We start from the raw sequence: 23587 nt of genomic DNA, 5'->3' as shown, positions 1-23587 counted from the left end.
GTGCGCGCGTGCGCGTGCGTGTGTGATGTAATATGTGGTGTAGAGAGAGAAATTAACAGTGAGAAGAAGTGTTTGTGTATTTTTAATTCCTCTGTAATTTTTCAAATTGAAATCAATTGAGTGTTTATTGTGCAAATTGAGTGTAATCCTCACTGAGTTTCAATCACAACCAATGATTGAGTGAGTCCCCTCCACCCCATTAGTGGTATCAGAGCTTCAAGTTTTCCGGAATTCGCCAAATATAGGCGAATAGAGGGGAAATTCAAATTTTTTCCCTAGATTTGAAGTTGTTCAAAATAAAAAAATTTGAGTATACCATTGTGCAATTCACGTCGGGATGAGTCCATAGGTGGAAACCACATCTCAAACGGAGTCCAAGAGCCTTTACATGCACTCACACATGTTGACAGAGGAAACAACGTGCTCCACGTGCGCCGACGAGGATACTGACCATCGACGTCATGCCTCTCATGCGCCCGCACGCGTCTTCTTTGCCCGGTTGGTGTGATCCAACCTGACCCAGAAACCAGAAACCAGCAACCCGGAACCGGCCCAGCGAGGACGACTTGACCCGGTTGGCAGACCCGTGTCCAATCGCCAACACGCGTCATGCGCAGAAACCGCCACATGTCCTAATGGTAATATCTCACGCCATGTTCTTCCTTGACGTCCGTTAAGTTAAATCGGTCCAGTCAAACAAGTTCTGAATTTTTTTTTGGCTAGTTTAGTTATTTTTAAACCTGTTCTTTGTAACCCAAAACCGATTCCTAAAGTTTTTCAACCTTCTAAATACATTGGTGGCATCAAAGTTGCCAAAATCAATCTCTAGCGCTCTAATTTTTGATATATTAAACCCGATGGCGAACGATGCTACCCAAGTAGTCATTCCAAAGTTGACATGGGAGAATTATAATAACTGGTCTATTCAAATGAAAGCCCTTCTAAGTGCTCAGGATGTCATGGACATCATTGAAGATAGGTAAAGAGAAAGCTCATCAAAAGAAGTTGAAGCAGCTATGTCTGATGCTCAAAGAACGATCTTGCGAGCCGATCGAAAGAAGGATTGCAAGGTGAAATCCATAATTTACCAAGGCCTTGATGAGGCCACATTTGAAATCATTGCCTCCACCAAGACATCGAAAAAAGTTTGGGACTCTCTCTATCAAACATACAAAGGTGCAGACAAAGTGAAGAATATTCGTCTTCAAACATTGCGAGGTAATTTCGAATCTTTAAAAATGAAATCTATTGAATCTATTACTGATTACTATACACAGGTTATGGTAGTGTCAAATTAATTGAGAAGAAATGGAGAGACTCTCAATGACGAGAAAATTTGCGAGAAAATTTTGTAATATTTAGATCCAAATATGATTATATAGTTGTGACCATAGAAGAAACAAAAAATTTGGAAACCATGTTCGTAGAAGAACTTGTGGGCTCACTCCAAACCCATGAGCAGAAAATCAACAGAAGGAGTGATGATAAAGCACTGGAACAAGCCCTCCAAATGAAGTTGTCCCTCACTACAGATAGATATGACAAAGGGGGGACGTCACAGCGAGGAAGAGGATAAGGCCGAGGAACTCGTGGAAGAAATTTTGAAAATTTTGAATCTAGAGAAGGCGGCAGAGGGGGAAGAGATCTCACTAGAGAATGATGCAATCAACATAACTATGTCCCATAAGGCAGAATACAAGGAAAAAGAGGGGGATAAAATAACCGCCCGAACGTTAACAAAAGAAATATTCAATGCTACAACTGCCACAAGTACGAACGCTGCAGCAATGGGTGCAGAAGTAATCCCCAAAATCACGAAGTAAATTAAAATGCTAACTTTGCATAAAAGAAGAAAGCTGAAGGAGAATCGTTGATGCTGATGGCACACTATTCAACCCACTAGGACCAAAATGTTTGGTACCTTGACTCTGGAGCCAGCAATCACATGACTGGAAGAAAGAACCTGTTTAATGAACTTGATGAGAAAGTTCAGGGAGAGATATGATTTGATGATCTCTCTAAAGTCCCAGTTCGAGGAAGGGGAAATGTCCTAATCAAGAGGAAGGATGGTGTAACGACCTGCTTAATAAACTATTTTTTTTTTCCGCTATAACAATTAATATACTCTAATACCATAACATTAACCTAAACAACAAGAAGCAAAAATCGTATAAACATAACCATAAACCATCATATACAATACAAAACCAATACCAGAGTACTACCATGTTCCCCAAAATATACACATATATATATGTTTCCCCAAATTACCCTCAGCTAACTAGGGCAATTACAAAAACCTTCCACTATACTCACTTTGCTGACAGGGTACTATAGACGTCCCTCTACCTACGAGCCTGATCTTCTCGCCTACCTGGATCACCTGAAAAATGTTTCAACACTGGGATGAGCCAACGCTCAGTAAGAAGAAATATTCTATCACTAGTATGTGGCAAATGAGCTACTATAATATGCAAATCTGTTTTCGCATAATCAGGTATCAATGAATTTGTAAAGCATAATAATAGAAATATAGTCTTCATATTTTCCTGTTGCAACATTTCTGTACTTTGGGTTTCTATGTAAAATACTGCTGACATATATATATATATATATATATATATGTATTTTCTATTTCTGTAAAACTGTATAACATAATAGTAACTGTAAATTTCCCTGTGGATAACTGTGTGTCATGATTTAACCCCTCATGACAGGGTTGTGCAGCCCCCAGGCAGGATTTACCCTAGTTGGCCAACCAGGAATAAATCACTATACTCCATAGTCTGATCAGCCCTCCTCTACCTATATATGATGGGGAGCTTGTCCACTCGTGGGCTCTATGCGACCGACTTTTATACCACGTATTATCTGAATAGGTGGTTGCACTCTATAAACTGTATGTAGCTACGGTACCATGTTCTATAACTGTATGGTCCAACAGGGTCTGATACTATATAATACATTTCTATATACAATTTATCTGTTTTACCATGATTCTGTATAACTATATTAACCATGACACTGTAATAAACTGTATTTCTGTATCAACTGTATTTCTGTATAAACTATGTTTCTGTATGTCATGGTTCTGTAAATCTGTATAATCATGGTACTATAAAAACTGTAAATACATTTCCCTGTCTGTATATACTATAAATATGATCCTGAAAATACTATAAAGCATCTTTCTATTTGAATACTGTAAAACATAATTCTGTAAGAAACTGTGTAAAATAATGTACTATATCAATATTCCCATGCCACACAATTAAAATTCATTAAACATAATTTGATAAGCAATATAAATGCCTGCTTTGAAAAACCATGAACATATACTATATTTTACTAAAAATATCTACTTTAACTAGCATAACATATTTCCCTTACCTCTTTGTTGTTAAAAAAATCCTCTTACTATAATGGGTCCAACACCCGTAGGGTTCTCCACCTAACACCCTGAAAACCATAAATTCCAGAACAAAATATCAAAATTTCCTAGCCTACATCATTTCCTATAATTGCCAGGAAGCAAAAAACTGAATAAAAGACCTTACCCTGAATTTGGGATGAAATCCAACTTCGTTTTCCTGACGATCCGCTCTAGCAGACTTGTGGAGAACTCCGCCAGGAGCGTTGTGGTAGCTTCGGATCGTCGATCCGGCAACTGGTGGGGCCAAAATTGAAGAGAGAAGGGAGAGGGAGACGTAGAGAGAGAGAGAGAGAGAGAGAGAGAGAGAGAGAGAGAGAGAGAGGAGAGAGAGAGTGTGCCGAAAATGTGGTAAAAATCCGACTTTTCTTTACTTATAGGGTCAGATTCGTCGACGAGCCACGTCACTTTGTCAACTACTCCTTCAGTAAATTCGTTGACGAAGCCCTGTGTTCGTCGATGAAATTTAGAGTAGCTCAAAAACGTCCCTCGGTATTTTCTCGTCGACGAAGCCCTATAGTCATCGACGAAATTCTTTAAACTTCGTCGACAAAACCCTATGTTCGTCGACAAAATCCTTTAGACCTTCGTTGAAGAAACCCTATGTTCGTCGACAAAGCTTGGTAATTTCTTTGAATTTATTTTCTCTAAAGCCTTTATTAAAATATTATTATTCTTTTCGGGTCACTACAGATGGAGACCATGCTTTTATCTCTACTGTGTACTATGTGCTAGCCATGAAGACTAATATAGTTAGTCTCGAACAACTTGTTGAGAAAGGCTACCGAATTATCCTTAAAGATAAGCAGATGGTGATAATAGATGCTCGAGGTAAGCTTGTTACTTGAGTACAAATGGAAAAGAATTGAATGTTTCCACTCACCATTCAACATGATACGCCAAGGTGTTTTAGCGCTATAATCAAATACTAGCTAAGGCATCTCAGGTACGGACATATGAATTTTGAAAGTTTGAAACAGTTGGGAAGCAAGAAGATGGTGAAAGGCTTGCCCAACATCATCCACCCAAATGTGATATGTGAAAGTTGTGTTCTGAGTAAGCAACACATAAATAGCTTTGGAAAGCAAGCCGACTAGAGATCTACCATGCCGCTCTAGCTAGTACACACAGATGTGTGTGGTCCATTGAGGCCATTTTCAAATGGACAGAACCGATACTTCCTCACCTTCATTGACGATTATAGTAGGAATACTTGGGTCTACTTCCTGAAAAGGAAGTCAAAGGTGTTCGACATGTTCAAATAGTTCAAAGCTCTTGTGGAGAAATAGAGTGGCTATCGCATCAAGTCACTTTGATCAGACCGAGGAGAAGAGTACAAGGACGAAGCTTTCCTGGAAATCATTGGGAAACAAGGGATTCAAAAACAGTTCACACCGACCTACACTCCCCAATTGAATAGTGTAGCTGAGAGGAAGAATCGCATAATCCTTAACATAGCCAAGAGCATGTTAAAGGATAAAAATATGCCAAAACGTTTTTGGGCAGAAGCAGTATTATATGTAGTCTATCTACTCAACAGGTGTCCTATGAAGAGTCTCGATACAATGAAACCACATCAAGCTTGGAGTACTCACAAGCCCAGTGTGAGTCATCGTAGAGTGTTTGGCTCCATAGCCTATGCCAAGATCCCAGAGGCAAAAAGGACAAAGTTGGAAGATAAAGGAGAGAAATATATACTTATTGGATACGACAACAGCACCATGAGATATCGACTATACAATCCCATCAACAAGAAAATTATTCACAGTAGGGATGTCATTTTTGAAGAAAATGAATCCTGAAAGTGGGACCAGGCTAAATCTTCCAAAGATGCGGAATTGGTGCTTGAAGGAGAAGAACCCACACAGACAAGAGAAGTGGCTATCGAGTCACAAGTTCCCTAGCTGCAAACACCTCCACATGGTTCACCACAAAGGAATGAATCTCCATGCCCAATTGAGCGTGAAATCTTAGACATGAGGCCTAGAGGAGCTCATAATCTAACTAATCAGTATGAAACTATAGAACCAATAGAAGAGTATGTTAAAATATATTGTCTATTGTTGACCAGCTACCTAGTTAGTTTTGAGGAGGCTAACAAAGAAGACAAATGGAGAAAAGGGATGGATGAGGAGATTCAATCCATATAGAAGAACAAGACTTGGGAGTTGACAAATCTCCCAAAGGGCCGCAAAACTATTGGTGTGAAATGGGTCTACGAGACCAAGAAGAATGCTCAAGGAGAATTCTAGAGATACAAAGCAAGACTTGTTGCCAAGGGTTACAAGCAGAAAGAAGGGATTGATTATGGAGAAATCTTTGCCCTAGTTTCTAGGTTTGAAACCATCAGATTACTAATTTCACTATCAGCACAAAATGGATGGAAGATCTACTAGCTGGACGTGAAATCAGCATTTCTAAATGATTTTCTAGAAGAAGAGATCTATATTGATCAACCACTTGGATATGTGAAGAAGAGAAAAGAAGATAGAGTGTACAAGTTGAAGAAAACACTTTATGGCTTGAAGCAGATACCTCATGTGTGGAACATAAGGATTAATGACTTTTTCTAGAAGAATAGATTTTAGAAGTGTCCCTATGAGCAAGCGCTATATATGAAAATGGAGACAGAAGGAGGCATGCTGATAGTCTGCCTATATGTTGATGATCTAATTTTCACCGGCAAACAATATAGAGATATTTTCCACTTTCAAGAGAAGCATGGTCAAAGAATTTGAAATGATGGATATTGGTCAGATGGCTCATTTTCTTGGCATAAAAGTCATGTAAAAAGGGAATCTTCATCTCCCAGAGCCACAATGCAAAAGAAGTACTGAAGAAGTTTAGGATGGACAAATGCAATCCTGTGATAACTCCGGTTGATATGGGATTGGAGTTAAGAAAAAATGAGCAAAGAGATGTTGACCCCACATATTTCAAGAGTCTAGTTGGAAGCTTGAGGTATTTGATGTGCACTAGACTAGACATACTCTATGGAGTTAGACTTGTCAGCAGGTACATGGAGACTCCTTACCAGTCCCATCTTAATATAACGAAGAGGATACTCCGCTATATCAAGGGTACCATCACCGATGGTATGTTTTATTCATTAAGAGGTGATTGCAAACTTATTGGATATTCAGATAACGATTGGGAAAGAGATCTTGATGAAAGAAAAAGCATGACTGGATTCACATTCTTCATAGGATATACAACGTTTACATGGTCATCAAAGAAGCAACTCATTGTAACGTTGTCATCGTGTGAAGATGAGTAAGTTGTTGCCAGCTCAGCTATTTGTCATGGTATATGGATTAAGAATGTACTAAAGTATATGAGATTTCTTAAAAATGACCCCAGAGAAGTCTACATCGATAATCGATCAAAAATTGCACTTGCGAAGAATCCAATATTCCATGAAAAAAGAAAGCTTATTGATACTCGGTATCATTTTATCAAGGAGCATGTCAAGAAAAAAGAAGTGGAGTTGATATCTTGCAGAATGTATGATCAGGTTGCTGACATTTTCACGAAGCCACTCAGGCATGTTGTTTTTGCAAGATTGAAGACAATGCTCAAAATGACAAACCAGGAGAGTCAAGTTTAAGGGGGGATGTTGAAAATTAAACTTGATTGGAGTCGTCAGCAATTGCACTAACCAGCCGCTTCTGTTGACATTGGAGATCGGCACCCACCAACCCTTCACCAAATTCAACCTACCATTGTTGATTATAATCTTTACCTATCGTCCATCCTTCACTATAAATAGATGTGTGTGTGTGTGTGTGTGTGTGTAATGTAATATGTGGTGTATAGAGAGACATTAACCAGTGAGAAGAAGTGTTTTTGTATTTTGAATTCCTATGGAATTTTTTAAATTTTAATCAATTGAGTGTTTATTGTGCAAATTGAGTGTAATTCTCACTGATTTTCAATGACAACCGTGATTGAGTGAGTCCTCTCCATCCATCAATTATAAAGGATCAAACATACACTTGCATATAATGTAAATACAGAATATATCCACAACCACAACAATATTAAATAAAGCAATAATAAAGGCAACAACACCAGGAATTACGTGGTTTGGCAAAGCCTACATCCACGGGAGCAATCGGTAAGAGATTTCACTATGAAGATCAAAGTTTACACACTACAATGATCTTCTCTCCTTCTCTCACCCTCCCTCACTCTCTTACATATCCAAATATGGCCAGAAGAACATATATAACAAGCCTTCAAAGGCTTCCTTCCGAATCCCCAATCGTCACACCGTTTACATTCAAAATTCAAATATTTTCTTGAAACCCAAAAGAACTCGTCAATGAGAACAGGACACTCGTTGACGAGATAGAACTTGTCAACTAATCTATCCACTCATCGATGAGTCATGAAACTCTGAGATTTTTGGCTCTTAGTATCTTCTCGTCGATGAGCATAGGGTGCTTGTCGACGAGTCTTTGTTGCTTCCCTACACCAAGAACACATCCATCTGTTTTTCTCCCTCTTTTTATAAACCCCTGAAGTATAAAAGCCACACCATAAACAATAATCTCCACCTTGGTGATTATACGCCCTATAGGAGAACCCAAAAAACATATATGACTGCTCTACTTTGAACTCAGAACATTTGATCGAGACAGTCTCACTTCTAGCACTTAGAGACATGCCCCAAGTCTAAACAACATCACTTGAACTTGATGGAATTTTCAGCTTCTACCATCAACCCCAATACAGTTGCAGATGCAATGCCCAAAAAATTCACCTTAGGCTTCCAATAAGATCATCCCATAATAGTAAACACAAAAGTTACTACAAGTCTTATATCACCAAACCCCCCTGTATAATCTTCAACAAAACTAACAACTGACAATTCACTTTGTTTCTTGGTAAAACACCCCATTGCAATCATGGGAACCTTTGACATATCCTGGACATCACAGCCCATCCGTGGGTATCGTACAGTAGACATTCCATATTGATTCTCCATAAAACCCCCTTAAGACAGCAAACAAAGTCTCCCTACGGTTCTATCCATAAAGTCACCCTAAGAGAATGCTAATCTCCCTGTAGCCCTATCCACAAAACCACTCTAAGATAATACCAATCTCCCTATAGTTTTGTCCATGCGAATCAGCAAATCAAGACCCATCTATGTCATACCCAACACATTCATGTCAAAACTTACAATAGAGCTTCCAACTGATTAGCCTCAGTCAAAGTCTTTCCATCCAATAACATGTTATTTACACACAACATATACATCACTCCATGAAATCTTATCACCCTCTTCCAAATTGGAAGCCTCATAAACTCACCTGAGTAGTGATTTGATAGTACATATGAGCCCACTGTGATCCTGCTGGTCTCTCGAGCTGAAAAACTCCCTCTAATATGAACTATGTCATCTCTGCCCCGAGTCTATTGCTCCACCTGCATCACATAACTATTCATACTGTGATACTATTGATCTGAGATAGAACTCCTCGCATTTCTGCCTTGAGTCCCTAACTCCACCTAAATAACATGATTGCTGCTACTACAGTTTTCTTATATTTGTTTCTCTTCCTTTACCGGAGCACCCTACCCCATGAATTTAGTACCAAAAACCATGTCCTCAATCACCCCTTGGTTTACCATAGGATCTTCTAGCTTGTACCCACCTTTCTTATAGCCCAAAAAAAGTGTACAGCCTGAATGTAACACCAAGCCTAGATCCTCCAACACTAGAAAAGTGCACCAATAGACATCGACTCACAACCGAGTAGTCTACCACAAGTCCTACCCACAATTCATCTGCAACTTTCCCATCTAGAAACACCTTTGGCGATCAATCACACGAGAAACACGTCATACTCACTGAATTCACCAAGAAGTACCCTGCAAGCCCTACATATAACTTGCCTTGCTCGCAAAGCTTCTTGAACAAAACCAGCATACTCAACCCCAATGTTTGATATGAGAATCTCTCTCCCAGTCTAGTTCTCCACCTCAGCCATTGCATGGAGTACTCCAAGACCCTTTGTGATAAACACACGAAATATAGATTTCTATCCCCTGATGCCATCATCATTGGTTCCCAAATATCTGAATACATGTAGTCACTCGTAAGCTTTAACTGCATATGCCATAGGATACCTGACTCAGATTCAACAGTTGCAACTCCACCTACAATCATAACACCCTGCAGTGCATAAATATTTCCCGCTACTTTTTCCCTTTTCATCACTATCATGTTACCTTCACAAACTTTCATTTCTCCCAATTCAGACTCGTAACAGTAACCATTACGGTCTAAAGTTCCTAATGAAATACCATTCTTCCTTAGACCTAATTCATGCTTTACATCACATATGGTTCTTACAACACTACTATACATTTTGATTTTTTGACATATCCAATAACAAACATTTTGCATGAAATATCATTTTCCATCAAAATACAACCAGTATATACTGACCTATAGATGTCAAACCATTTTCTAAGATAAAAGCATCTGGTATCTAAGATCCAAGAATCACCTGCGAGGCACTTTGAACCCGATCAAACACATAACATATTTCTATTACTACATTCTCAGTGTTCCTCCACTACACTTGCAGATTTTGATGAACCCTTCGACATAAATCAGCATTCCCTATTTCACCAAAATAATGCTGAAGAATTCTCATCTATGACGTGATACAACACGTCCTTAGCCAAACAAAAAAAAATGAATGATTGCTCCCGATTCATTCCAAGTCGTTGCATCATACTATCCAGTAGAAATTTTGTATAAACCTTTCACCATGCCTTACTGCACTAAGAGATCCTTCAATTTAGAGGTCATACGTACAACACACGTTATGATACCAATTGTGGTGAAAATAATGCCTCTTCCAACAATGCTCAATGTAATGATGATATTGTTGTAAAGGATCAAACATACACTTGCATACAATGTAAATGGTGAATACAAAATATATCCACAACCACAACAATATAAAGAGAGCAATAATAAAGGTAACGACTCCAGGAATTAGGTGGTTCGGCAAAGCCTACATTCATGAGAACAATCGGCAAGAGATTTCCCTATGAAGATCAAAGATTACACACTACATTGATCTCTTTCCTTCTCTCACCCTCTCTCACTCTCTTACATATCAAAATATGTCCAGAAGAACATATAAGGCTTCCCTCCGAACCCCCAATCGTCACACCATTTACATTCAAAATTCAAATATTTTCTTGCAACCCAAAAGCACTCATCGATGAGAACATGACACTCATCGACGTGACAGAACTCATTGACTAATCTATCCACTCGTCGACGAGTCTTGAAATTTTGAGGTTTCTGGCTCTCGTAATCTCCTCATTGATGAGCACAGGGTGCTTGTCGATGAGTCTTTGCTGCTACCCTGCACCAAGAACACATCCATATATTTTTCTCCATTTTTTTATAAACTCTCAAAGTATAAGAGTCACACCATAAACAACAATATATATATATATATATATATATATATATATATATATATATATATATATCGTGATGTTGTTCAGGTCAAAATTCTTCTAGAAAAAGAGAACTTTTTGGAATGTCACCAAAGCTTTTCTCTTCTTTTTTCTTTTCCTTTTCCATTTCATCTTCTGCTCCAGCTTTTAAAAGCTCTCGAATCCCAATGGATGCCAGTGCATGCATTCAGATGGCACTTTCCATTGCTTTTCTGATTATGTGTTTTAAAATATTAATTAATTCACAATTGATTATATATATATGTATACATATTTATGTTATACCTATGATGATTATATATGTGTAGTATTTTCAGTTATATATTCACAAAAATAATAAAAAATGAAGGCTACAAACTACAAAAGGAAATTAGAAATTAAAATTCAAGATCATAATGGTAAAGCAATTCTAATTTTTATCACACCATGACTATCCTTAAATAGAAAGGATAGGGAAATTTACTCAGTTTTTCAAAGACAATAACAAAAAAAATTAAGCTTTAAGTTCCATTAGATAGGGTCGATTATTTACATTTTTTTTTTTTGTTAATTTATGTGATTACCCAACTTGCTTTAAATTTATGCATTACATCATCTTCAATTTCTCCTTAAATTTGCATAATATATCCAAGGTATCGAAATCTATAACTACTATTTATTTCTTCATCATCAAGTTAAACTTTGTCTCCAATATTCCTCTTACCATTACTGAAATTATACTTCATATATTTTATCTTATTTCTACTTATCCTAAAGCCTATAGATTCCAAAGTTTTTCTCCATAATTCTAACTTAGCCTCTATTCCACCTCTAATTTCATCAATCAATAAAATATCACACTACGAAAACGACTTAGTGATGATTTCAGATTGGTAACTAAAATGGCTGTGACAACTAACTATTAGTGATGGGTTTTAAAATAATCATTAGTAATGGAGTATTAGTGAAGGTTTCATTCCATCACTAAAAGCCTAAGATAATCACTATAACTGGGACATTTTCTTGGTTGAAATTTATCAATAAAAGTCATACTATTAGTGACGGATTTTCAAACTATCACTAAAAGTCATACTACTAGTGATGATTTTGAAAACCAACACTAAAATTCATATTATTAGTGATGGTTTTGAAAATCGTCACTAAAAGTTGTACTATTAGTGATATATTTCTAAACCATCACTAAAAGTCATAATACTAGTGATAGTTTTGAAAACCGTCAGTAAAAGTCATACTATTAGTGATGGTTTTAAAAACTGTCACTAAAAGTTGTACTATTAGAGACAGTTTCAAAAGCGTCACTAAAAAGCCATTATTAGTGATGGTTTTAGAATCCGTCACTAATACTCACAATCTCAAATTTTAGTGACGATTAAAGAACTATCATCAAAAGTTTTAATCGTCACCAAAAGTTTAAAATAATTATTTTTTTTAAATCACTCATTAATCTTTGTCAAAACCTGTAATTAAATTTCTGAACACATAATATTGAACTAAAATTAATTAATGAAATATTCATAATTTGTTTATAAAACTCTATACACGTACACACACATACATAACAAATTATTCAGAAACATCATATATACACATATGTTCAGATAAAAAAAATACGAAAAAAAAAAAATTGCATCTGATTGTAGTGCCCGACATCGTCCCCATATTCTTCTGATAGTCCGCAAACCTTATAAAGTAATAATTATTGAAAAAATGAATATACAATTTTTGAATATGTATGCACTATAAGTAAAAATGATTTCATAGCAATAATGACCAGACATAGTTAAAAAGGAAATTAAGTTTGATTAGTCGGAATTTGCCCCATTCGATGGCTACCTCGTAAAGAAAAACTGAAACATGAAGAACAATGATATTTTTATTCAAATAATAGACCTGTGAGTACTACTTACTTCAGAGAGGATACAAGCAGGGGTATTTATACACTATTACATGATATAGGTAATAATAAATACAATATCATAAATCCCAAGATTTGAGATAAGATCTACTTTGTCACCATATATCCTCTTTTTGAATCAATAGGCTCTGATTTGTTAGCATATATGATCCTTATACAATTGGCTTTAGATCTTTGACACACCTTAGTCTTTATTGTGATAATTTGTTTCGAATCTTTGTCATTTAAATCTGCAGCAGACAAATGTGATTGTCGACGGTTTGGTGTAACCGTCGACAGTTTTGCTTCGGAAATGCTTTCTGTTTGAAACCATTGATGTAACCATTGATGGTACTATTCTCATTGAGTGTTCCAAGTTGTGGTGCATTATTAACACCCTCCTGCAAACTTTGTTTGGGGCGAAGGCAAAATTTGTTGTGAAAAATAATGAAGAGCGGCATTTAAGGGTGCGAATATGTTCGACTATTGTTGTGTGATCTTGTTTTTGAAGGTAGTTGATTTGTTGATGAATTTTGCATCTGTAATTAAGAAAATGGTGTTGATGGGTCCAACCCATCCTCAAAGGAGACCATCAGACTTCGTGATATAGGACAGGGAAGGGTGATATAGTCCTACTATTTACCCTCAAATCAACACATGTGTTGGCCTAACAAGGTTTAATCTCGTTTTGATGACAACAAATCAAGGTCACTTAACATGTTTGTATAAGATAAATTTTTAGGGCTTAAGTGTTTTATGTGAAATCAAGTTAGCATGCTTGAAGAGTTTGAACGATATTTACACTTAATGTTATTGGCCATGATGAAAATAAAGTTTCAAGTCATGAGGAACATGAAGATTATTAAAGAAGTGCTCAAAGCTCAGAAGGATATTGGAAGCTTCACAACATGGAGACTTAAGAATTTAGATAGATTCATCTTGTTAAAGTCTTATATAAGTACTTCAAATTTCAATATTGATGATTGAAGCTCTTAGGATATATCATGGACTTAGAGACCTTTTTTACACGTTGAAAATATTTTTATAAAGTCCAAATTAAGTTTTCCAAGTTATGAATTTAAGCTTCGGAACCAAACATTAAAAAATAAAGTGTAGTTGAATGGTCAGGCGAGTGGTGTTTTATCATCAGACGACTAATGTGCTACTGACTTCGTAAATGAGAAAACATAACAGGAACATGCGACTAACCTATAGACCAATCAATTGACCCAGTATTGACTTTTACAATGCTATATTTTTAAAAGAGTTCAGGTAACTGACCCTTCGTGTCTAGTCGGCTAATATCTATGTTTAAACTGTTATCAGCGTTGATATTGTTTCCAAAATTTGCATGATTGGTTTCCAAATTAAAATAAAACTTGGGAGAAAATTTTTGAAACCCTTGTGCACTATATATACACATTATTCTCGCACATTAAGGAAACGTACACATACAATTCAAAGTCTTGAGTTATATATATTGCTAAAATATTTTTTCTAAAGAGGCTGCTATGTTCTTGCTGAAATAATCACGACAATCTAATTTGTTCTTCTAAAACTTACACTCTCTAATTAGATTTTTGGTGATATACTTTCGAGCTTCAACTTCTATCTTAATTTTTTTGAAGTATATTGATTCAAATGTGTACTAATCTGCTCTTTTGAGGAGTATTCTTTTGTATAAACAATCTTGCTTTGTTTGTCTTGTCTTTGATGATTCACGGTGACTTGGAGGAACATATTTATATGGTGCAGCCAGAGGCATTCATTGAACTAGGGAAAGAAAACTTTGTTTACAAGTTGAAGAAATCTCTTTACAAGTTGAAATAGTCTCCAAGGCAATGGTATAAAATATTTGATTCCTATATGATCAATATTAGTTACAAAATGTGTGAGTATGACTGCTGCGTATATGTGAACAAGTTTGATGATAGTTCTCTTATTTTCTTGTTATTGTACATCGATGACATGTTGATAGCTGCAAGAGATTTAATTAAAGTGAATCAGTTAAAGGAACTGTTGCATAAGGAGTTTGACATGAAATATCTTGGTTCAGCCAAGAAGATACTCGAGATGGAGATTCGCCGGGGTAGAACTACAAGGAGGTTATGGTTATCTCAGGGCGGTTATGTGAAGAAGGTGTTGGAAGGTTTAGCATGGCTGATGCAAAACCGGTGTGCACACCTCTAATGAGTCATTTTAAGTTTTCTACTGTAGATAGCCCAAGTATAGATGAGGAAATCTGGGACATGTCAAAGGTACCCTATGCTAGCACTACGGGAGTTTAATGTATGCCTTGGTGTGTACGAGGCCAAACTTGGCATATGCTGTGAGTGTGGTAAGTAAGTTTCTCTTTAATATACGAATACATCATTGGGAAGCCGTCAAATAGATATTCAAATACTTGCAGGGTACATCGGATTATGGCATCATGTTCGGCAAGCAACAGGGTTGTCCTTCGGTTATGGGGTTCGTTGATTTGGATTATGCAGTAGATATGGATGATAGAAGGTCTACAATGGGTTATGTTTTTACCCTTGTAGGAGGACCTATATGTCAGAGATCCATGGTTCACTCTCTGGTTGCATTGTCCACAACTAAAGCTGAGTATATGGCAGTTGCAGAAACTACAAAGGAAGCCTTATGGCTTATCTGTTTGGTCAAAGAGCTGGACTTACAGTAAGACGAAGTTATTCTACATTGTGATAGTCAGAGTGTTATTTACTTAATGAAGAATCAAGTGTACCATGCTAGAACCAAGCATATTGATGTAAGGTTCCATAGGGTTCGAGAGTTGATTACTTTGGGTGAACTTGTATTGGAGAAGGTTCACACTTCTTTAAACGTAGTGGATATTCTGACAAAACTGGTTACTAGTGAAAAGTTCAAGCATTACTTGAAATTATTCCACGTCTCCATGTGATAGAAGGGAGAGAAACCCAACTGAGTATTCCAAGTTCAAGGTGGAGAAGTTAGATATGTTTTTTCGAGTTCTCCTAAGGGGCGTATAATCGCCAAGGTGGAGATTTTTGTATTTGCATGTGTGGCTCTTATACTTAGGGCTCATAAGCAAAGAAAGAAGAAAAACGTATGGATTGAATGGTGCTACACTGTAGGGACTTGTCGATGAGTGGCCTACGCTCGTCGACGAGTAGATACCGAGAGGCCCAGAAGTTCTGAGATTCTGAGATACCGAGAGCAGGGAAAATCAGAAATGTAAAGACTCGTTGACAAGTGACCATGCTAGTCGACGAGTGGTCTTCTATGTCTCGTAGACGAGTGTCATATTCTCATCGACGAGTGTATCTAGGTTGTTAGAAGAAATTTGAATTTTGAATTGGAACATTGGAGTGGTTGGGAATTTGGAGGGAAACCTCTGAGGGATTGTTATTTATGCTCTTTTGGGCATACTTTGACATAAGAGAGAGATCGTTGTGAAGTAAATTGTGTACTTACTAATTTCTTAGTGAAATTCTCGTGTCAATTGCTTCCGTAAATGTAGGTTTTGCCGAACCATATAAATTGTCGTGTTGATTCTTGTTGTTTCTTATTTTTTTGGCTTGTGTTTCATTTACTTGTTGTGTTTTACTTATTCCATCGTGCATCCTATATCTGATAATCACAACATAAATAAATCTTGATTAGTTAATTGGATTAAAGATGTTTGTGTTTTAAAATAAAATTTGTGCAAGATTAATTAAATTTTTGAATGAGCCATTAATAAGAGTTTAATAGGTTTTCTCTTCTATTTTCTTTTCCTTTTCCATTTCACCTTCTGCTCGAGCTTTGAAATGATCTCATCCCAATGGATAATAGTGCATGCGGGATGGCACTTTCCATTGCTTCCAATGACGCGATTTAGAATATTAATTAGGTCACTTTTGGTTAAATAATTTTATATATATCTATATATATATATAAATGATAGCTACAAACTACAAAGGAAATTAAAAATTAAAATTCAAGATCATAGTAATTCTAATTTTTATCACACCATGACTGTCCTTAACTAGAAATGTTAAGGGAATTTACTCTATTTTTCAATGACAACAAAAATTAAACTTCAAGTCCCATTAGATGGGATCAATTATATGAAAATTTTTTTTTGGCCAATTTATGTGATTAGGGATGATTTCTTTTGATAAATTCAAAACTATTAAAGCTTTATTCACTAGCTTATTTTAAGTTATTTTAACTCTATCTCTACCCGTTTCTGTTGTCCCCCCATAGTAACAAATTCAGTCTTTAACAAATTCAGTCTTCCATGATCTGTGATTTATTTTTGTAGACTATTTATTATTATTATTATTATTACTCTCTCTCTCTCTCTCTCTCTCTCTACTTATTTTATGTAAATCGTGTTTTACTATTTTAAATTTAACACTAATCTTATGTTCAAAAGCATAAACTTTGAGTTTATAATTTAATTAAATTTATGTAAATTACAATGAAATGTAGTTTAAAAACAATATTACATTTCTTTCAAATTTACATAAATTTAAATAATAAAACACGATTGAGTTTACATAGCTTTGGATTGAGTTTACATAAGTAACTTATGGCGAGTCATTTACCGCTCGTTCGGTTTGGCGAAATAACTATGTATTAGAATAAAATAGAATACATTTAAAATTTTAGAGATTAAGAAAATAATTATTCTTTATACATTCTTAATCATTTTTTACCAGACTCTTAAAAATATTTCATATTATTATTTATTTTACAGTAGAAATATAATTTCACGTATAACTCATCATAGCTAATCTATTAAACCTGGTAACCATGCCCTGCATTCAAGGCACTTCAACTGGACGGTGAAAAATTTTCCCTAGCTCAGGGCTGAGATGCAGTAGAGCTTCATTTTTGAAAAGCGCTCGCTGACACCGTGTCGGGAGGGAAACCGTGCATCTATCATTCCGATATACTTTATGGCGGAAGGCATCCACGTGTCCCAGGCATAGAATAAAAAGAAATTACAATAAAAGTGAATAATTAGCGGAGAAAATCACGATGCTCCTCTCTTCCATCCATGCGCACAGATGAATTTCATTTCAACGAAGGAATGATCCCTTTAACCCACCCACCATCTCAGCTATAAATAAATAGAGGTTCAAGGAACTGAGCAGAGCAGAGCAGAGAGTGTCATTGAATGCAAGGTTAGGGTTGGGCGACTGGTAACCATGATGAGGTCAAGCATTTTGTTGGGCTATTGCTTGCTTCTTAATTTTTCTGCGGTGTGCTTAGGTGCGAGGGCTCAAACACTATGGCCATGCAAGTCATACTATAAAGGCTGTTCACACCTTCCCGACATCATATGCAAGGGGGTTGAAGATGCGGCCTCAAAAGATCGACGGATGCCTGCTTCTCTGCTCCGACTTCACTTTCATGATTGTTTTGTCAATGTGAGTTTAACACCGGAACTCGTGTATATATATATATATATATTAAGGGAAATAATTTTTATTTTCTATTTTAGTTTTGACACTATTTACTTGTGGAATTAGCATATTTCTCACTGTGGTCATACTTTTGATAGGGTTGTGATGCATCAATTTTATTGAACGGGACCAACTCCGAGCAGCAAGCCCTTCCAAATTTAAATTCGATAAGAGGATTGGAAGTCATTGGCAATATTAAGAAAGATTTGGTTAAAAAGTGCCCTCATACTCCTGTGTCTTGTTCTGATATAATAGCCGCCGCTGCATACTGTGCTGTAGCAATGGTAAATCTATATTTTCAAATATGGTATATGCAAAGTAATAAGCAAATGAGCATATGATTAATTTAGCTTGTTTGTCAAAGTGACTTTAATAGGCTGTGTCTCCCAAGGATATCCTTTTCAAGTTGAAAATCTCATATTTGAACCTTGAAAGTGGTGAAACATATTTAGAATGAGAGATACGGTACCCCCATTATATAGCCCCGACCTAATAAGCCTCGGAGAGATAAAATCCACATCCTTTCTCAAACGAGGAAGTTGACTTCTTGGAAGACTATTCTCTTGATCTTGTTTAAGCCATGGTGTAGTTCCTCATCTTTTAATATTTTTTTGTATGCTCTGACTCCATTCTTTATTTGATTTCTTTTGTTTTTCTTTTATCTTGTGTGCAACAAATATGCATTCTTGACTTTTGTATTATTGCTCAAATAAATCGTAGAATGCATTCTAAGGGTTTGTTTCAAAAGTTAAAACTTTAAAAGATAAATGTACAATTATGCATACAAACCTATTTAACATAAACTTTGCTTGAATTGAACCATTATTAATTTTTCTCAGTTTGAAATTTTAGTGATATATTATTAAATCTTTGAACTTCAACAAAATATATTTTTCATCATTTCCTTGTTGGGGTGAATCTAGGAGCAACAATAACACACAAGCAAAAATAAACAACAGAAATGGAACACCGGATTTTACGTGTTTCGGTCCAACCTGATCTACGTCCACGGAGCACACACAACTTCACTATAACCGGGAGAATAATACAAGGAGGAGGAGCCACACTACTCAACTCAACTCTCTCTCTCTCTCTCTCTCTCTCTCTCTCTCTCTCTCACCACAACTCTCTGTTCCTCACACTTTGCGCACAACACACCAAGCAGCACTCTCTGCACACAAGAACTCTCTGTTCTTGCCACACACAATTCTACATCTTGCCCTACTCATAGCACAATTCTTGCAGACACTCTATTCTGCGCACACACACAACTCGGCACGCAACTCTCTACTGCACACACACACACAGCCACGCCCAATTCTACATCTTACTCCACTCTACAATTACACACACACACACACACACACACACACACACACACACACACACACCTCCTTTATATAGCCTTTAAAGTGGGGTGTAATTCAAACAAGGTGGGCAGGATTGGTGGCTGCATTTCAACCACGGTAGGCGAGGTTGGTGGAGGGCTATTGGTCTCCTTTGCAAAATTAACATAAGCTGCTGGGGTTGGTGGCTTCCGTCTCCACCTATGGAGCACATCTCAACATTCCTTTCATTACTCATCAACAAAAATGTCAATTTATAAACAAATTCATACTACATATAGAAATTTGAACAATAGATACTTTTTTTTTTTGTGAATAAAAATAATAATAAGAAAAATTTAAATCATGAAAAAATAATTAAGTCTAATCAATCAAAACAAAAAAACTATATTTACAATATTTATTTAAAATTTGTCAATATTTTGAACATGAAAGTACATGGCTTTGTTCATGCCTTTGATTTGCTTCCTCCACCAACTAAAAATGACTCCATTTCTAGCATTAATTGAATTTTCCTCAATAAAATTTCAATTATTCATTGTTTTTATTTCTTCTTTTTTTTTTTTTTTTGAAAGTTAAAGATGTACAATTATTCATTGTTAATGCTTAATCTTCAACCAGAACATGTTTTTGTTGTTATTTCTTATCACTATCAAGAAAATGTTACTTCTAGGCACACACATTTATTTGGTTAAAGAAAAATGAAATATATATCTGTGTGTGTGTGTGTGTGTGTGATTGTGTGTATATATATACACACATATATACATTTATCTTTCAAAATGTAATAAGTAAAACTCACGTCTTTTGAAATTCTTGCTGAGTATCTAATATCATAAACATAAATTCACCTTCTAGAAAATAAATATAATTGTTCAAGCTTGGGAAGACTTGAGAACAAAAATAAAAACCTTGCAAGTGCTTAATATGAAAATTAAGCTAGAAATAAAAACCTTGCAAGTGTTCTTGAAATAAGTCGGCCTATACCAACTCAAAAGTACACAAAAAATTTTAATAATTGTAACTGATTCTAGAAATTAATGTGAAAATTTTTTTTTTAAAAAAAAGAAAAAACTAACTTAAAATGTGTAGACACGGGCATAACAATTACTAATTTGGCTCAAATATATAGTGATTTTTATTTTTCAAGTTAAAAATTATCTTAATGAGTTCTGTTGCAGTTAATGCCAAAAAATGAAGGCGATATGAATTAAACAGTGTTAGCCTTCCCGAGGTTATAGAAGGGAAGCATCGTAGCAAAATATAAGTTGGGTCTGGCTCACGACTAAGATGTCTACTGTGCACAAATACAACCCCAAAAAACAAGCCGACGTGATATGTATTAAGTAGAATTAATGTTGTGGAGTAATGATGCCGAATCCAGAGACTGATATTATAATCATATTCCTACTTATACGTAGACAACTAATGTGGCTAATTAAGGGATGCTGTTACGCAGAGCACAGAAGCAAGTCTACGGCGTTATGTGAGGCAGCCACTATGCGGAAGACTGGATGGATTTAACTCGTCCAAGGCTGCAGCGGAGAAGGCCCTGCCCAGTCCATTTGAGTCCTTGGCTCAAATCAAGGCAAAGTTCTCTGCTGTTGGCCTCAAGGACGACAAAGATATGGTGGTACTGTCAGGTACACTATATATATATATATATATGTGTGTGTGTGTGTGTGTGTGTGTGCATGTTAGGGTTTTGTTTAATTTTGTTATCAAATACTTTAATGCTAGAATCCGATGCAGTTATTTTTGAGTAAAAAAAAATTTGTGCATTCAACAGTAGGGCTTTATTAGGTTTCTCAAAATTTTATATTTCATAGTGTCTGAGCATATACTGGAGTATAATTTAAATAAAACTTCAAAAATATTGTTTATTTGTTTATATATGTGTGTCATATCATATTCTTTTTTAAATCCTAAAATATATATATATATATATATATATGTTATTAGATTGAAAATGTTTTAACTAGTGTTCGAAAGCCTTCACAAGTTGTGAAGTGTTGAGCGCACGACGACCAAGTAATCTTGAAGTGTTTCCATGGGTAATCAAATGTAGAGCCTCTTGCAGTTTTTTGTTTGCCTTACCACTATACTGCACATTGATGGGTTTAAAAATGTATATACTTGTTAAACTCTATTGGTATACTTGTAGCTGGACATTCGATAGGCCTTGCAAGGTGTACAAGCTTCGCGCCAAGATTTTTTAATAACTTCACAAAAAATGGCGCAGACACTACAATGGCCCCTAAGCTCAAGAGTAAACTAACGCATGACTGCTCACAAAACCAAAACGCATTCTTTCCTCTTGATAACACTAATACAATATTTGACAATGTCTACTTCAAAGCCTTGATTACCAACGGTGGCCTTCTTTTCACGGACCAATTGTTATGGTCTAGCACTGAGAAATCTACTACTGCAACGACTGCCAAGTCTTTGGTTCAAACCTATGCTACGAATTCTACTACTTTTCTTATTGACTTCTCAGCTTCTATGATTAAAATGGGGAATATAGGTATGCCTGCTGGGAAAAAAGGACAAATTCGTGACGATTGCAGTAAGGTTAAATAGAGTTCATGATCAATGTAGTAAGCTAACCTATATCAAGATGTTAGCTACTTGTGTGTTTTATGATTTTAAAAATAAATTGGTCACAAGATGGGCTTGCAAATAGGAGGGAGAGGACATAACCATCCCTTTGATTTGGTTGGTCTTAGCGGTCCAAAAGTTGTTGGTCTTGAGGGTTTCCTACTCGTGAGTTTCAAGGGTTGTTTGTTTGTGGTTGTGTTAATGTCCTTTATAAGCTTGTGTGGGGCTTGGTCATTGGGCCTTGTTTAACAAGGTGTCATGCTTTTGTTCCTTGCTGTCTTCTTATTGGAAATAATAAAAATCTAGTGAAACTTTGTGCTTTGTCCTTCATTTAATTAACAAAATTCTTGCAAAAAAAAACTTCATACTTTGTCCTTAGATTGATTTACATAGTTCTTGCGAACCTTTTTGCTTGTTAGTAGACTGGTGAGGCTTAGGTTTGATGACCTTATAAAGCAAATTAATTAAAGTGCATTTGCCAATGAAGGTTTTAATCTTTTCACTATATATTAGTGCATAATACATACGAGTACCATGCATCTTAAGACTTCCTCACGCAATAGACAATAACATCTCATTTTTGTTTGTCGTGGAGAAGAGTGAAGGATCTCTTGGTTGTTGACTTTTTGAGTCCAATATCGTTTTGATTATAACAAACCACTCGTATCTTATGTGTATATTTATAATGTCAACATGTTTGTATTTCAACACACACATAAGGTAAAGGATAAATGGAAGTCAGTAGGAACTAAAAGATCATACAGTCCGACGTATTCCATGGAAGACAGAAGAGCAAAGAAGAAATAAGGCACATATTATTTCATTTGTAATTGAATTTAGCATTTTGATTTGTAATAATGCATTCATGCATGATGGGATTAACAGCTCAAACAAAGACCATAGACTGACCTTAGGTTCCCAAACCTTTTATGAAAAATCCCCTAACTAAAATGTCATACTCATACATATAGGGGTGAAATTTTTTTTATGGTCAAAATCAGGGCAAATCTTAGTTTTTCAAAGACCTCGGTTAACTGACTATTGAGCGTTATAAACGCCTTAGTCGATCAACCCTTCATATCTGGCCTGTTTACAAAGCCTCAGCCGACCGACCCAAAATGAACATAACTCCCTTAGTCGATCAGCCATTATACTTGGCGATTTTTTTTTCATGCTCAGCCGACTAGTTAAAATAAACTGATTCAAGCCTCAGCCGACCGAAGCTACAAAGGTTTGGAAATTGCATTTGGCTCAGCCGACCGACCAATTCCTCAGTCCATTGAGACTTTAAGATAATTTGAAAATTTACATAAGTCAGCCGACCAGTGGCTTGCACGGTCGACCGACCCTCTTGAGCAGGCTATTATTTTTCATATGGTCAGCA

The 23587-nt window shown here is 36.1% G+C and overlaps 1 protein-coding gene across 1 annotated transcript; it reads left to right on the top strand.

Moving 5' to 3' along the window:
- Window positions 1–17998: 17998 nt before the first annotated feature.
- Window positions 17999–22185, top strand: LOC131160868 (peroxidase N-like). The gene is made up of 4 exons (XM_058116746.1): window positions 17999–18220; window positions 18355–18540; window positions 21062–21245; window positions 22103–22185. Exons 1-4 carry the CDS (start codon window positions 17999–18001, stop codon window positions 22183–22185), a joined length of 675 nt encoding a protein of 224 aa, XP_057972729.1.
- The last annotated feature ends 1402 nt before the right edge of the window (window positions 22186–23587 follow it).

Source organism: Malania oleifera, chromosome 7 (genome assembly GCF_029873635.1).
Source record: "Malania oleifera isolate guangnan ecotype guangnan chromosome 7, ASM2987363v1, whole genome shotgun sequence".
NCBI lineage: Eukaryota > Viridiplantae > Streptophyta > Magnoliopsida > Santalales > Ximeniaceae > Malania > Malania oleifera.
Note: the sequence above shows the minus strand (reverse complement) of the source record. Positions and strands in the feature narration are given on the sequence as shown.